We start from the raw sequence: 12985 nt of genomic DNA on the forward strand, positions 1-12985 counted from the left end.
GGTTTGCTTGAGATATACATAAGGTGCAACAATTTTTTTCTCTTGAGGATGCTTGTGGGTCAAATGTTAGTATGGATGTTTGCTGGCTGATTAAAGTACACACCATAGCAATATGATTTTCCAAATTAAAAAAAAAAAAGAGAGAAATGACATGAAAATGATAATATGGGGGGAAAAAGAGCACTACATATTGGTCTGAAATATTTGTGCTAATAAATTTTGTTACCTGAAAATACCAACACCCCTCTCCAGCAGATTCAGGGCATGAGAAGCACTATTATTGAAATCAAGACTTCACTCAGAGAAACAAGGCAAGTGTCTAAAGAACTATAAAGCTTTGCAGGATTTCTGCTACTCTCTGTGCCTAATAGCTTAAAAATTAAGCATTTCTACAAAAAAGTTTTTTTTAAGTATCTGAAAACAGTCATATCCAGTAGGTTGCCCTCCCACCCCCACCCCTGCCTAAGGGAAAAGCCACTGAGGTTTAGGAAAAGCAGATCAAGTAAGATATTAATCACATAGAAAAAAGTAATCTTTTGTTTTGATTCTATTTTAAAAAAGGTCCCACGAATATATATACAGCAGTCTCTTAAGGAACTCTAGTGAAATGTAATTGGAGGACTGAAGGAGGGTGCTCTGGCAAAAATAGATCTAGTCTAATGTGTTCTCTAGGGTAACCAATTAGTACCATTGTCAAGGCGCATGTTCCACACCGTACAATTTTTGTTGTTGGTTCTGTTTTGGGCTTTTTTTTTTTTAACTAATATTTTTAAGTCACTGTTAGCAAGCAGTCCAAAAACTCCAACAGCCACCAACACTGGGACCCAGCAATTTTCAAGCATTCACTTTTTGTTTTGAAATCTAGAAAATATTAATAAAACAGCATCATAGTAAAAAATATTATGCTAAAATTCTGTGAGGGGGCTGCTCACCTGATTTATTTCTCTGTGAGTGGGATTATGCTTTAACCTCTGTTTTTACCCTTTTAACATTCCTTTTTCCTCCATCCCCACAATGAATATGCAGTTTTGAGGACACCATGCTAACACTCTACTGCCCTCCTTAACGTGCTTTGGAAAACAAAACAAAACTCTATTTTTTTTCTTTCAATCTTGTTAGTATGTTGTACATATTTTTCCAGCACCGAAACTGAAGTAATATCTACAACCATGAAAAGCTTAACCTAGTCAGTATTAATTGAGTCAATTTTTGTATGGCTATTAGGTCAAATTATGATTAAAAAAAATCATCATTACAATTCAGTCAAGTATAAATAAAGCTAGATAAAACCGTGTAAACTGCCACCATTTAGAGATCTAATTCAAAAGCTCTGAACTCAAACTAAACACTATCAAAATTCTGCCAGTTCGAAAACCAATAAAAATTATTGCTGGAATCCAATAATTAAAATTTGGTAGTTTGTGCTATGATGCAAGAGTAGGGAAATACTTTGTGCTATGGAACAAATACCCTGTAAAATCTGTAGCCTTAGACTAATTTTAATTTATCACTTTGAATCTGTTGCTAGGAAACAAGACTCTGTGAACATCAGGTGGTTAAGTCAATATGTTGAATGTTCTAAGCCAGTTAATCCACTTGGCACTGGCATATGTATGGTTGGTTTTATATTCAAAAGCAATGAAACACAGAAAGGAAACAGAAACTTGCAGGTGGATCTATGACTGAGAGTCCCACTCTGGTCAGGCATTTCTCCCTAATCATTTACTCAATACCTCTGAAACAAAACAAACTTGAAATGGCTCTAAAAACCTGCAGTGCCAATTAGGCCGTGCATAGCAATTTACAACCCATCCAGTCTGTCTATGATGGATGTAAAAGGTCTCTATCTCCAAGTCCACATGAAGTGAATGTCTTCAAAGTGTTCAGAATAGTGAAGTAATACTAAGGTCACTTCTGAAAAATATTTTTGTCTTTTTTTGTTTGTTTGTATGAACGATCCATTGGTCACTTAGACCCCTGTGTAAAAATAAAAGAATCCTCAAGGCATGAAAACATCTGTAATCTGTAATCTGCAGGACTCTTCCCCTGCCTGGGAAAATATTTGCCACAATTTGCCTCAAGCAAATTCTTCTTGGTCACTTGAGGCTAAGAAAAAAATTCAGCTTGTAAGAATTGTAATTTTTTTCTCTTTTTTTTTGCCAGCAAACTACCACTCTAGTGGCAAATATAAAAGTGCAGAATATATGGACCACGAGGCCGAGCATACACCGCTAACAATGGTACATCTATCTGCCTGCCCATGCCGCTCAGGAGTAGTCTCTGGACAAGGCTTTTTAATATTTATTCTACAATATAAATGTAGGTATAACCTATTATATAAACCATCTTAGAACTTAAATCTCCATGTACAAAAAAGACTAAGAATATCTAATAATAACTAGTGCAGTGCGTCAGTTTTTTTTTTGTGTGTGTGTGTTTTGTTTTGAAAGAATAACTAGGTAATATACGAAACTAGTTTCACACTCTCTGGTTGGTAAAAGAGACGCTGGATGAGCTACAGTAAAGGCAGCCTTTTACCAAGTTATCACCTATTACTGTTAAAAGCCTTCAATAGAAAGCAAAGCTCCAGGATTATTCTGTTTCTGCTCGTTATCAGACAAATAACATCACTCTCAAAGATTCTGGGGTTCAAAAGAACAAACTGGCCCAGGATGCTAACTCCTGCTTCAAGTGAATCTGGGCTGTGTAGGGCAACAAATACTTGTTTGCAGTCTATATTTTTCACCACATGGACTCACTAGCATCCTTCTGTAAAGACAAGGCTGGGATAGTAGGTAAAGCACAATGTTTTACAATTAAAGGGCGCTTCACTGGTCAGCGCAGGAAATAAGTACAGGAGCCTGCGGCATTTCTTTTGGCTGTCCATCATGGGTTAGTGGAGTCGCCCTCTGACCTCTGTAAAACAAGAGGAAGAAAAAAAAAAGAAAGAAATCACTTACTCAGAGTCAGTTATCAGAAACAGAGGATGATAAATAGCAAACAAAAGCTTTTTAATATCTTGTTTAACAACTACTATGGTTTATCATCACTAATGTTTAAATCAAAATTCGACAGGTTTTATCCTCCTACCTTATTCATCTTACTTACCTATTTCTCATCTGACTTAGAACATACCACACAACAAGATATTCTGACTCCAACTCACCTGCCCTTTTGTAGAGATGAAACATGAAGCAACCACAGATTTGGGGCAACTCTCTAAGAAGTGGGCTACTTTCAGTCAAGGGCTGTGGCTCCTGGCCCACAACTTTCCTCTGGATCCACTGACATTAATAATGACACCTTCCTTTCCTTGGTTTGAGCAAGAGGAAAAAGCTCCTATAATATTGATCATTCTGGGGCTCATTTCTTAAGATACACAATAATAAACTCAACTTAAAATTACTGCCATCAAAGTCATGGTCCCCTGAAGAGAAAAAGAGATGGACCGACTCTAAAAAAAAGGATGCAAGGAAAACAACGGAGGAAGAAACAATGAAATCCATCTAACTAAAGAAAAGTCTTGGACACATGTAGACAAGAGCATTTAGGGGAAGAATGTGAGCACTGACCATGACTATTAGATGGTAAGAAAGTCTAGTCTACAAGAGCCAAAATTAACCCATATGGAGGAAGAAATCCACAAAACTAGAAAATTCATGGAAATTTCCATCCTTTGGTTTGGAAATACGCCAAATACATCTGATTTTTCATTCAGGTTTTATATAATTGGAAGGGAAAATACACTCTTCAAGATAATGAAAAAATTGCTCAATATCCTAAGTCTTGGTAATTTCTACAGTTTTTCATAGGAATGGACATTTCCTTGACATTTGCTAGCAAATCTAGCAAGCCTAAACAAAGTTTACTTACTGCTCTGTCCGAAAATTGCCTAAATTGTGTTGCAATTATGCTTAAAATATGTGTAATAGCAGCAAAGTTTTTATTGACTTGACCTTTCAATATAATATCTTTTTCAGATTAGGGAGAACAAAAGGAGGTATTTCAAAATCCCAATAATATTGTCTATAACTACACTACTCCATAATAAACTTCTCTTTATGCTCCCCAAAGAAAAACAATGTAGATTAAGACATTTGGGGATTTCAGAATCTGATGGTCACTTATCACCAACCTAAGATATTAGGATTTTAGGAAAAAAAAAATCTCAGAATCAAACTTCTGGATGTGGATGCTACAAGTGTCAACTGTTCAACATTTTATCTCAAGAAATACGAAATTAAAATACTATTTTTCACCTTGACTATCTAGTGATACTGCAAAAGCCAAAAGAATTTTAGTAAATATTGGGAAAGAAAACATACAAAGGGGGGGGAAAAGGGTGAAAGATGAAAAGTACAATGTAAAAAAAAAGTGAGAAAGGCAGAAAAATAAATTGGGGCAAAAGCCCAAGTTAATCAATGGAAAAATGAAAAGAGGATAGGAGCCAAGTTTTGAGAGAGAGCTACAGGGCTGTAACTAACTGATAGTTCTAGTTCCCAGTGAAAGCTAGGACATGCCAGGTACTTGCTTAGGCAGCATGCTAGAGCAAAGACTGCAGAGTTAGAGAGACCAGAGCTCAAACTGATTCAGTCATGAATTAGCTGTGCGCTCCTGGTAAGTTAATTAACCCTCTGTGCCTCAGTTTCGTCATCATTAAATGGGCCTAAAAAAATTCTACCTGGCAGGGTTAATTTTCAGATTAAATTTAATGACCTTCCCCATTTAAAAACTCCTAGTAAATAAAACAAACTGCAGGCTCTCAACAAAGGTTTGTTCCAATTTCCTATTTTGTCAAATTGAATTCTACACTGAGTTTCCACACCTAAGAAGTTTTTAGTGTTGAGAGGTTCAAATGTTGTATTTCCATCCCTAATCCTTTTGGCCACCTTCTAAATTATGAACCCAAGTGATGCCTAAGTAATATGAATTCACTGTGCAACCAAGGGAATACATTAAGCCTAAAGGTAAAGGTCTGGCTGACAGGTCTGTTTCAACAGATAAGGACTAAAGTTAAAACTATGAATTCACCTGGGAGATCTATCCAGATTTTAAGAACACCAACCATTTATTTGCTAGACTGATTAAATAAATTCTAGTGTTTTTGCTAATGGGAAGTCAAAAAAGAACCTTAACTCACATCATTTTTCTTATGCCTACTACCTATCTTAGTTGTACTTCAAGCATTACACTTATTCCTTCACCTATTCATTTGTTCATTCAACCAAGAACTGTTTAAGGTGGCTGGGGACATAAGAATAAAATCAGCACTTTACTTTCAAAGCATTAAAAACATATAGGGGGCGGGCCGCGGTGGCTCAGCGGGCAAAGTGCTTGCCTGCTATGCCGGAGGACCTCGGTTCGATTCCCGGCCCCAGCCCATGTAACAAAAAAAAACGGAGAAACAGAATACAATAAAAACAAGAAAATGTTTAAAGATGTTTCCCTTTCTTCCTTCCTTCCTTCCTTCTATCCTTCCTTCCTTCTCTCTGTCTTTCCTTTAAAAAAAAAAAAAAAAAAAAAAAAAAACATATAGGGAGGATATACAAGCATCAAGAAGTAATTTACAACAATGTGGCAGCTGGTCTAGTAGAGGAATGTACACAGAGTGCAGGAGCAGCATGGAAAAGAGGAGCCTGGGGAATCGGAAGGATTTGAGAAAAGGACACAAGGACTAGTATTGGAGAGAAGACCAAGAGCTCACCAAAAAGGAGGCTGTACAAAGGCAAGAATTTGTTTTATCTAGAGAGGAACAAGTGATTTGATGGGACCGCAGGGTAGGAAGTGGCAGAGGTGTGGAGGGAGATGAAGAGTTATGTTGTCAGAAACAAGAATCATGGAATGCTGGGTAATAGAACAATGACGTCACCGTATCTGGCAGCAGTGAGAATGACCATAGGAAAGCCTTTTTTTGAACTCTTAATTATGATGCCCCATCTGAATTATAGATATACCCCATCTATAATTCATGGAGTGCCACTTAACATTTGGGCATATATTTTAAGTCTCCTTGTATGTGTACATGTTTGTCCTTCCTACTAGCTTTTAAGACTCCAAGAATGCTGGAGAAGTGTCTTGCGCATTATCTCCCTCAGAGCCACTAGCAGGGTTCACAGTACCTATCAGCATTCACTTGCTGTTGGGAACTTGCAGTGTACACATGAAAAGGAATGTGACTTATTGGACATATCTACCTGCGAGGAAGTACTAGAACCGTAATGTGACAGGTGAAGAGCAAGACGCACACAAAGCTTATGTCACGGCCTCCTAAACCCAGATGTGAAGGAGAATGGAGACACGCAGCTTCTATAAGTTATGCTAAGTTCCAAGCCCTTTTGTACTAAAGATTGAAAGTCTAAGAAAGAAGCTCAACTGTGGGTAATCCACCTTGAATAAAAATATGAAATACAAGAATTTACAAAAGAATTTTTTGCTGTCTCCAAAGACTCATTAAGTAGCAGAATGTCCAATTACACTTAGAAATTAATATACTTTCTGTGTGGTTTTACCAAAGAGCCTTCACATCTATAGCTTGTCTGAACCTAATAACTTTGTGATTCTTTGGGTATATTCATTATGCTTAATGTGAGATGAGAAAACTGAGGTCCAGAGAAATAGATTTCCTTGTATAGCAAATCAGAGACAGTTGAAGAAAAATTCAGGCCTTGTGTCCATTTGACACCATTATCCTCCTTGTGCTGAACCACACTGTCTTCTTATAGCCACTACCACCACTGCCACCAACACCAACCTCAATGGGGTAGTTTACCACGAGCCAGCCCTGGGCCGAGCACTTGCTACTTAGTGTGAATGGCAGTGATGAGTACCACTTATCCCCATTTTCTAGAGGAAAACATGGAGGTTAGAGAGGTTAATGATCTTATTCAAGATATCACAGTTTATAGGGGGCAGTTAGGACTCAAACCCAGGTCAGAGATCTGACTTCAAAGCCCCTACTTAATGATTAGATCATATTGCTTCCCTGTTCTTTCGGCTTTTCTATGGAAATGAAGCTTAGCCACAGAATGGTATGTTCCAAAAACCCCACTCAGCTGGCTATATATTTCCTCCTATGTTCCCACACTGCTAATTAGCACATAGACTTTTGCAAGCCCTCACATGAAGAAAAGTACTCATGAATCAAATCCAAGAACCTCAATGCACTGTAAAAATGTCACAAATCATATCAGAAAGGATGATTTAGGCTTTTATGTTGTTTTCTCCATCTATGTTCCTTGGAAGAGGGTAAAGTTAAGCAGGACCCCTTAGAACGTGAGGAAAATAAGGTTTTCCAGTACCAACCTGTGCACATTTTCCATGGCTGCCACTTCAGCCAGTGCAGCGAGGCTGAAGAAGGCAGACACAGAAGGCATATCTGGAGTACTGCTTCGCATCTCCTCAGCCTCGGTGCTATGTGAGCATTCATCGCCGCAGTCTATCTCAGTGGCTTTAAGGAGACTCCTCTGCAGTTGTTCCTTTGGTTTGTCATCTGTAATCAGAGAGAAATCTATCACAAGAGGAAGAGGACCACTGCGTTCTCTCCAGAGAAGAGACACACAAAAAACTCTGTGCCAGTGTGAAATGAGCTAACTTACTTTATGGTTCACATTACCGTCAATTGAACATTAAGACTTCTTCTTGAATTTTTTCTCCCAGGGGCAAAACTCTTTTATTAAGTTCAATTCCAACTGCTGGCAGTACTGCACCCTGAAGCTGAGCTGAAGAGAAGCTGTGCTTTATCTAAGGTCAGGGAATGTGGTCAGTCTTGGACTAAAATGGGCCTTGGCCAAAACAAAGTCCGAGGGACTTTTTCAGAGAGGACTGCAGATGGTGTAAAAGGCCTTCAGAAACTCAACTGTCTAAATATTTCTGATGAAGCCTTAGCTTATGTACTACTGTGGCAGCTTGAAGAACTGCTTTGCTGTGAAACCAACACTTAGAATTGCCTTAATCACTCCTGACATCCGTTGTTTTTATTTTTTGTTCTGAAGACTTAATGGAACAAAGGCAAAGGGCCATTTGGTATTTATAAACACATGGCTGAAAAGCTATGCAAATATACCTGCTGGAAATGTGTACCATTTCTTTGTTCTATTGTGTGGCTACTGTAGAGGAGGAGGAATTTTTATCATGGTATTTAAAACATTTTAAATAAAGCAAGCAATTGATAATGGCTGTAAATGTCACATATTAAGACATGAAAGTACTATGATGCTTTTCTCCATAAAAGTGAGTTTTTTTCTAAAATGTCTTTAAGTCTTCCTACAAATAAAAATGAGGCTATGACAATTTACAAAATGAAAATTAGAAAAGAGAATCCAGAGTGCAAAGGGAAGGAGAGGGGCCTCCTAGGCTAAAAACCAGGAAAATGAAATTTTAAGCCTCATCCTATTTTTACTTAGTTGAATGTAGTACTCAGACACAAAATTCCATCTCTTTGAAATCTCTTATATGACATCTCTTACATGACAGGGCAAATTTGGGGGACTTCAAGATGCCTTATGATTTTAACACTCTATATGCAAAATACAAGAAAAATTGAATAGAATTCACCAGTTGTCCTCTAATTCTAAACTCAGCAAAAAACTTTATCTCTACTAACACTTAAATTCATCCAAATCAGGTATTTATAAATACTCCCTCAAAACACCTTCATTGAAACGTTTTTTTTTTTTCCTTCTCTATTTATAAAAGGTCACTGTGGACTTAGATATTTATCTTAGTTTCTTGAAATTAGTTGGGGTGGAGGGAAGGATGCTTACTCCAGGGCTGCTAGAAAGGTTGAGTTGCTGCAAGGCAGAAAGGCTATGGCTAAGACCACCAACGCCTGGCTGTGCCTGGCCCTAAGGGGGCTGGGACTGCTGCTCAGAATCACCCATTGACCCCACTTCTTATCTAGGGCCCCTCAGTCAATTTTATCGGCACAGAGGCCAGCAACAGCAAATAGTCCACAGGTCACAAATGAAAATGGGGAAATTCACTAAAAGTTATTTGGTAAAGGAATGGCTCCTAAAAGTTAAGAAATCAAGGAACATTCTTAGGCTCTCATGTGGAATCAGTAGCTTAGAAGAAGTGCTGGATATTTTTTAAGGTTCCTTAATACACTGGTTTAAATACCTCATATTCTGGCCTGCAGTAGCTTGAATACTAAACCACAGAGAAATACTGAATTATCCAGTATTTTTAAAATTCTAGGCTCTTCAGGGATTTACTCACTCATAATTGTTTTTGCGCATGTTAAAAAAGGGAAGAAGGTAACAGTCCTAAATATTACCTTTTATTTCTAGGAATTCCAGATATGGTCTTGGAAAAAGAGCTATAATTTGAAAACATGGAATAAAGTATGCATTTAGGAATCTGAGGAGTATAAGTTCTCAAGGAGAGTCATCAGCCGGAAATGTCACTGCAACCAAACCCTTGGAACAACCTGTTTTTCAATGTGGGCCCACAGTTGGCTCATGGTCATTTTCTGGCCAATGTGGCCGTAATGCTCATCTGCTTAGCTCTGCCTAAGGCTTCCTCTTCTTACCCAAAGTGCCTCCTGCTGGTGATACCCGGCCATCTGCTGTCCTGACAAGGTGTGTGATCTTGGTTTTCCTTGCTTTTCTCTTTTGGCTGCCCACCAAGGGTTCTTGAGTTGTTGTTGGCTCTGGAGTGTTGGGAATAGATGGGGTATTTCTGACCTTATGAGCAGGCTCTGTGGTGTTTTTGTCTTCTGAAAATATGGCTGAAATAGGACAAACCATATTTAGTTACACACAAAGACACAAGGCGACAACACTGCTCTTGGAAGGAAACATTTCTAAATGTTCTGACTCATTCGGATGAAAAATTTACATTCAGGATTTTTAAGGTATTGATGGGAAAAAGAAAAAAAAAGACTGTCCATAACTTTTTTACTACTTTTTAATATTTTCATTAACAGGGGATTAAGATACCCCCTCCCCAGCCCTCCTTTAACAGAACACTGAACCAAGAGGCCACTGGAGCAAGATTTTTCTAAGTATTTGGATTTTATAGGTTGGTGGGAAGCACAGTGTCTGCAAATCTGAGTAAATCAAGACTCTTTTTGCCACGTGGTCTAGAAGGATGGTAAAAGGAGTTTCTTTTCTTCTGAAGACACTGAGATTAGATATGTGCTCATTAAATTTATAGTTATGGAATATTTATCTGCTTTCAATCACTAGACTGGACTGATCTAGAAAGAAACTTATGTTTGTGAGGGTTCTCTTTTATGCATAATGACCAAGTCAAAAAGGGGAGAGCAAACACTGGTGGAGTCAAGATGTAAATGAAACTCCCATTCACTAAGAGCTAGGACAAGCTGAATGTGCTTAGTGAGATAATTTTGTAAAGTACCACATGTCAACAGTGCTCGTGGAAACGTTAGTTTTAGGTACTCTAATTGTAATATTGATAAAACATTCAATAACATACTCTTGTACCCTGAGGATCCTAGTTCCAAGGGTGAAGAAGGCAAAAGACTTTACTCCTAGTTCATAGGTACTTTTGGGAGTACTTGTGCCTTTTCTCATTTCCATATTTCCTTAGGAGATTTCTTTTCCCCAATCCCTGGCCTTAATTTAAAAATAAGATGAAAAATGTGCAGATATGAGCATATTAAGCATTTAGGAGTATATGTGTACAGTCAAGATTCATGATTGGGACCTTTCCTTATTCTAAAGGGCTTTTGGGGTGGAGACATCTTTCCATTTTAACTACCAAACTCTTAAGACAGGCATAAAAATAATTTTTGATAAAGAAGAAGTGAGGATGGGTCAGAAAATCAAGGTCTGACATGATAAAACTTTATGTAAAAAAGAAAAAGAAAACCTTTAAAATGTAACTGAAAGTACAAAGCTAATTTGAAGGTGATTAGAAATAAAACATATATATAACATAGGAAGATAAAAAAAAAAAACAAAATAAGAGGAAAAAAAACAGAAGAAGAATAAGTCAGGACATGAAAGAATGCACCTGCTGGTATAAACACTTACATAAGCCTCAATTTTAATTTCTAACCTAACTCTCTAATGGGTTTAAGTACATCCACGTAAGAAAGGAGGGCTATGAATTCGTAAGATCTTTGCCCTGGAAGCAATAGCACACTGTCCTTGAAAGACATCTGAAAAGAAGAGCAGATTCTAGATTTCTCATTCCAAAACAAGTGGGAATTAATTTGTATGAAAGAAAAAAAAAGTTTGTTTGGCAGAACTTACACCAGGATTTGTGGCTTGGCTTTACCTCTTTATTACTAGTAGATGGCAATGTGGGGGCAGTCTTAATATAGTAATTCTATTCTTAAAAATATTTGGCAGAGGGTGCAAGGGTAGTCAGTGGTAGAATTCCTGCCTGCCATGAGGGAGACCTGGGTTCGATTCCTGGCCCATGCACTTCCCAAAACAAACAAACAAACAAAAAATTCAACAAACAATGCTGCAATAACGGAATACTCACGTGGAAAAATGAAACGTGACCCTGGCCATACAACATGCAAAAAAAAAGCTAAAGTTCCCAAACATGGTTTTTCAAATAAGTAATAAAAAATAAGGAAAAAGGCGAATTTCAATTGTAGATACTCAAAGACAACAGTTCCGTCCCCTCCCTCCTTTTCTTTCCCTGCAAGAAAAGGGAATAAAGCCTTTATTCTCCAAAGAAAGGCTTTATTCTCCAAAAACTTTCGGCTTTTAATTGAACACAAAACTATTCGAGCACTGCAGAACAAGTCCACAGGGCTAGATTTTATACTCAATCATAAGCACAACCCATTGAGAGAGAGCATATCATTTGAGAGGGATAATGTGAGCTCACTCTTGGAGCCACATTAGTAATGTGGCAATAAAAGACTGTCTTGTTTTCCAAATTCTGTACCCAAAATGTGGAGTAAGTTTTTTGGGAAAGCAACCCTGGGACTTGTATCATACCCCAGGAGGCCACTACAGTACCCTAATTCAGACATGCATTGAAATTATTATAGACAAATCCAGAATCTCATTGCCTTTGGTTGGTCTCCCATGAGCTTAGACAGCAGTCAGAAGCTGAATGGAATGAAGGAGAAAAATCAAATCAATGAGCCTTGTCTAAAATCCTGGAAGGTTTGGCTGAAGTTATATACTAACTATTTCAAAATTGAGAAAAGAGATTGAGCCTGTGGATCACATTTGAAAAATATAAATCAGAATTTTTCACTCTCTAATTAGATTTATATATTGCAAAGAACACAGTCTTATGGCAATTTATAGTTAGAGGTTTTCTTTTCTTGTAATATACCATTTATATTTACAACATTTGAACCAAACAAGGGTTAAAAGTCTGTAGATATGCTTTAAAAACTGTAGTGAAACAGAAACTGTAGTGGTTAATGTGCATTAGTGGAAAGAGTCTGGGCTTCTTTCCTTCCTGGTTGTGTTGGCTGGGCTTTAATTTCTAACCATATATTAGGGGCTAATAAACCCTCCTTTGTTCACTGGGCTGCTGTTAAGATTTATTTTTTAAATATATGTAAAAAGTGAAAGCCCTCTGTAAACTATAAAGTGATGTTAAGTATTAATTATCATCATCACTATTGATACAATTTAAACTTCTCGCTTAAGCATGAATGTATTATACAATAACTCAGTACAGTAGGTCTTCTCAGCTTATCCGAAACTTTTATCTTTAATTCCAGGCTTTGAGCAATCTTTTTTACATGACATGTAAAAGTTTCAGAAAATGGTTTAGCCATTTCGAATTTAAAATCATGGAGAAAAATGCTTAAAACAGATGATAGGTTTATCATTTAAAACTCAGAGGTATAATTAAGCTCCTAAAGATTTCCAATATTTTGGAAAAAAAACAAAGCAAATCAAAAAACAAATTGCAAGCCAATTATACCCAGGCTGGTGTAAAGAAAGCAGAGTGAACTTTAGTGGCATTATCTCAGTCCAATAAACATTTCTATTACAAACATCAGTTTCAGACAATTCTAACCTTTGTCCAGAATGGC

At 37.4% G+C, this 12985-nt stretch overlaps 1 protein-coding gene across 14 annotated transcripts in view; it reads right to left on the bottom strand.

The window, feature by feature from the left end:
- Positions 1-738: 738 nt before the first annotated feature.
- BBX (BBX high mobility group box domain containing) overlaps positions 739-12985 on the bottom strand; it is a 285719-nt gene continuing 273472 nt past the window's right edge. For all 14 annotated transcript variants that reach the window (XM_077118493.1, XM_077118480.1, XM_077118481.1 and 11 more), the window contains 3 exons: positions 9530-9727; positions 7303-7489; positions 739-2916 (listed from right to left, as the gene is read on the bottom strand). In XM_077118493.1, the coding sequence (XP_076974608.1) occupies positions 2829-2916; positions 7303-7489; positions 9530-9727 (473 nt within the window). In that variant the 3' untranslated portion in view covers positions 739-2828. The remainder of the gene's footprint in view (positions 2917-7302; positions 7490-9529; positions 9728-12985) is intronic.

Source organism: Tamandua tetradactyla, chromosome 10, assembly GCF_023851605.1.
Source record: "Tamandua tetradactyla isolate mTamTet1 chromosome 10, mTamTet1.pri, whole genome shotgun sequence".
Lineage (NCBI taxonomy): Eukaryota > Metazoa > Chordata > Mammalia > Pilosa > Myrmecophagidae > Tamandua > Tamandua tetradactyla.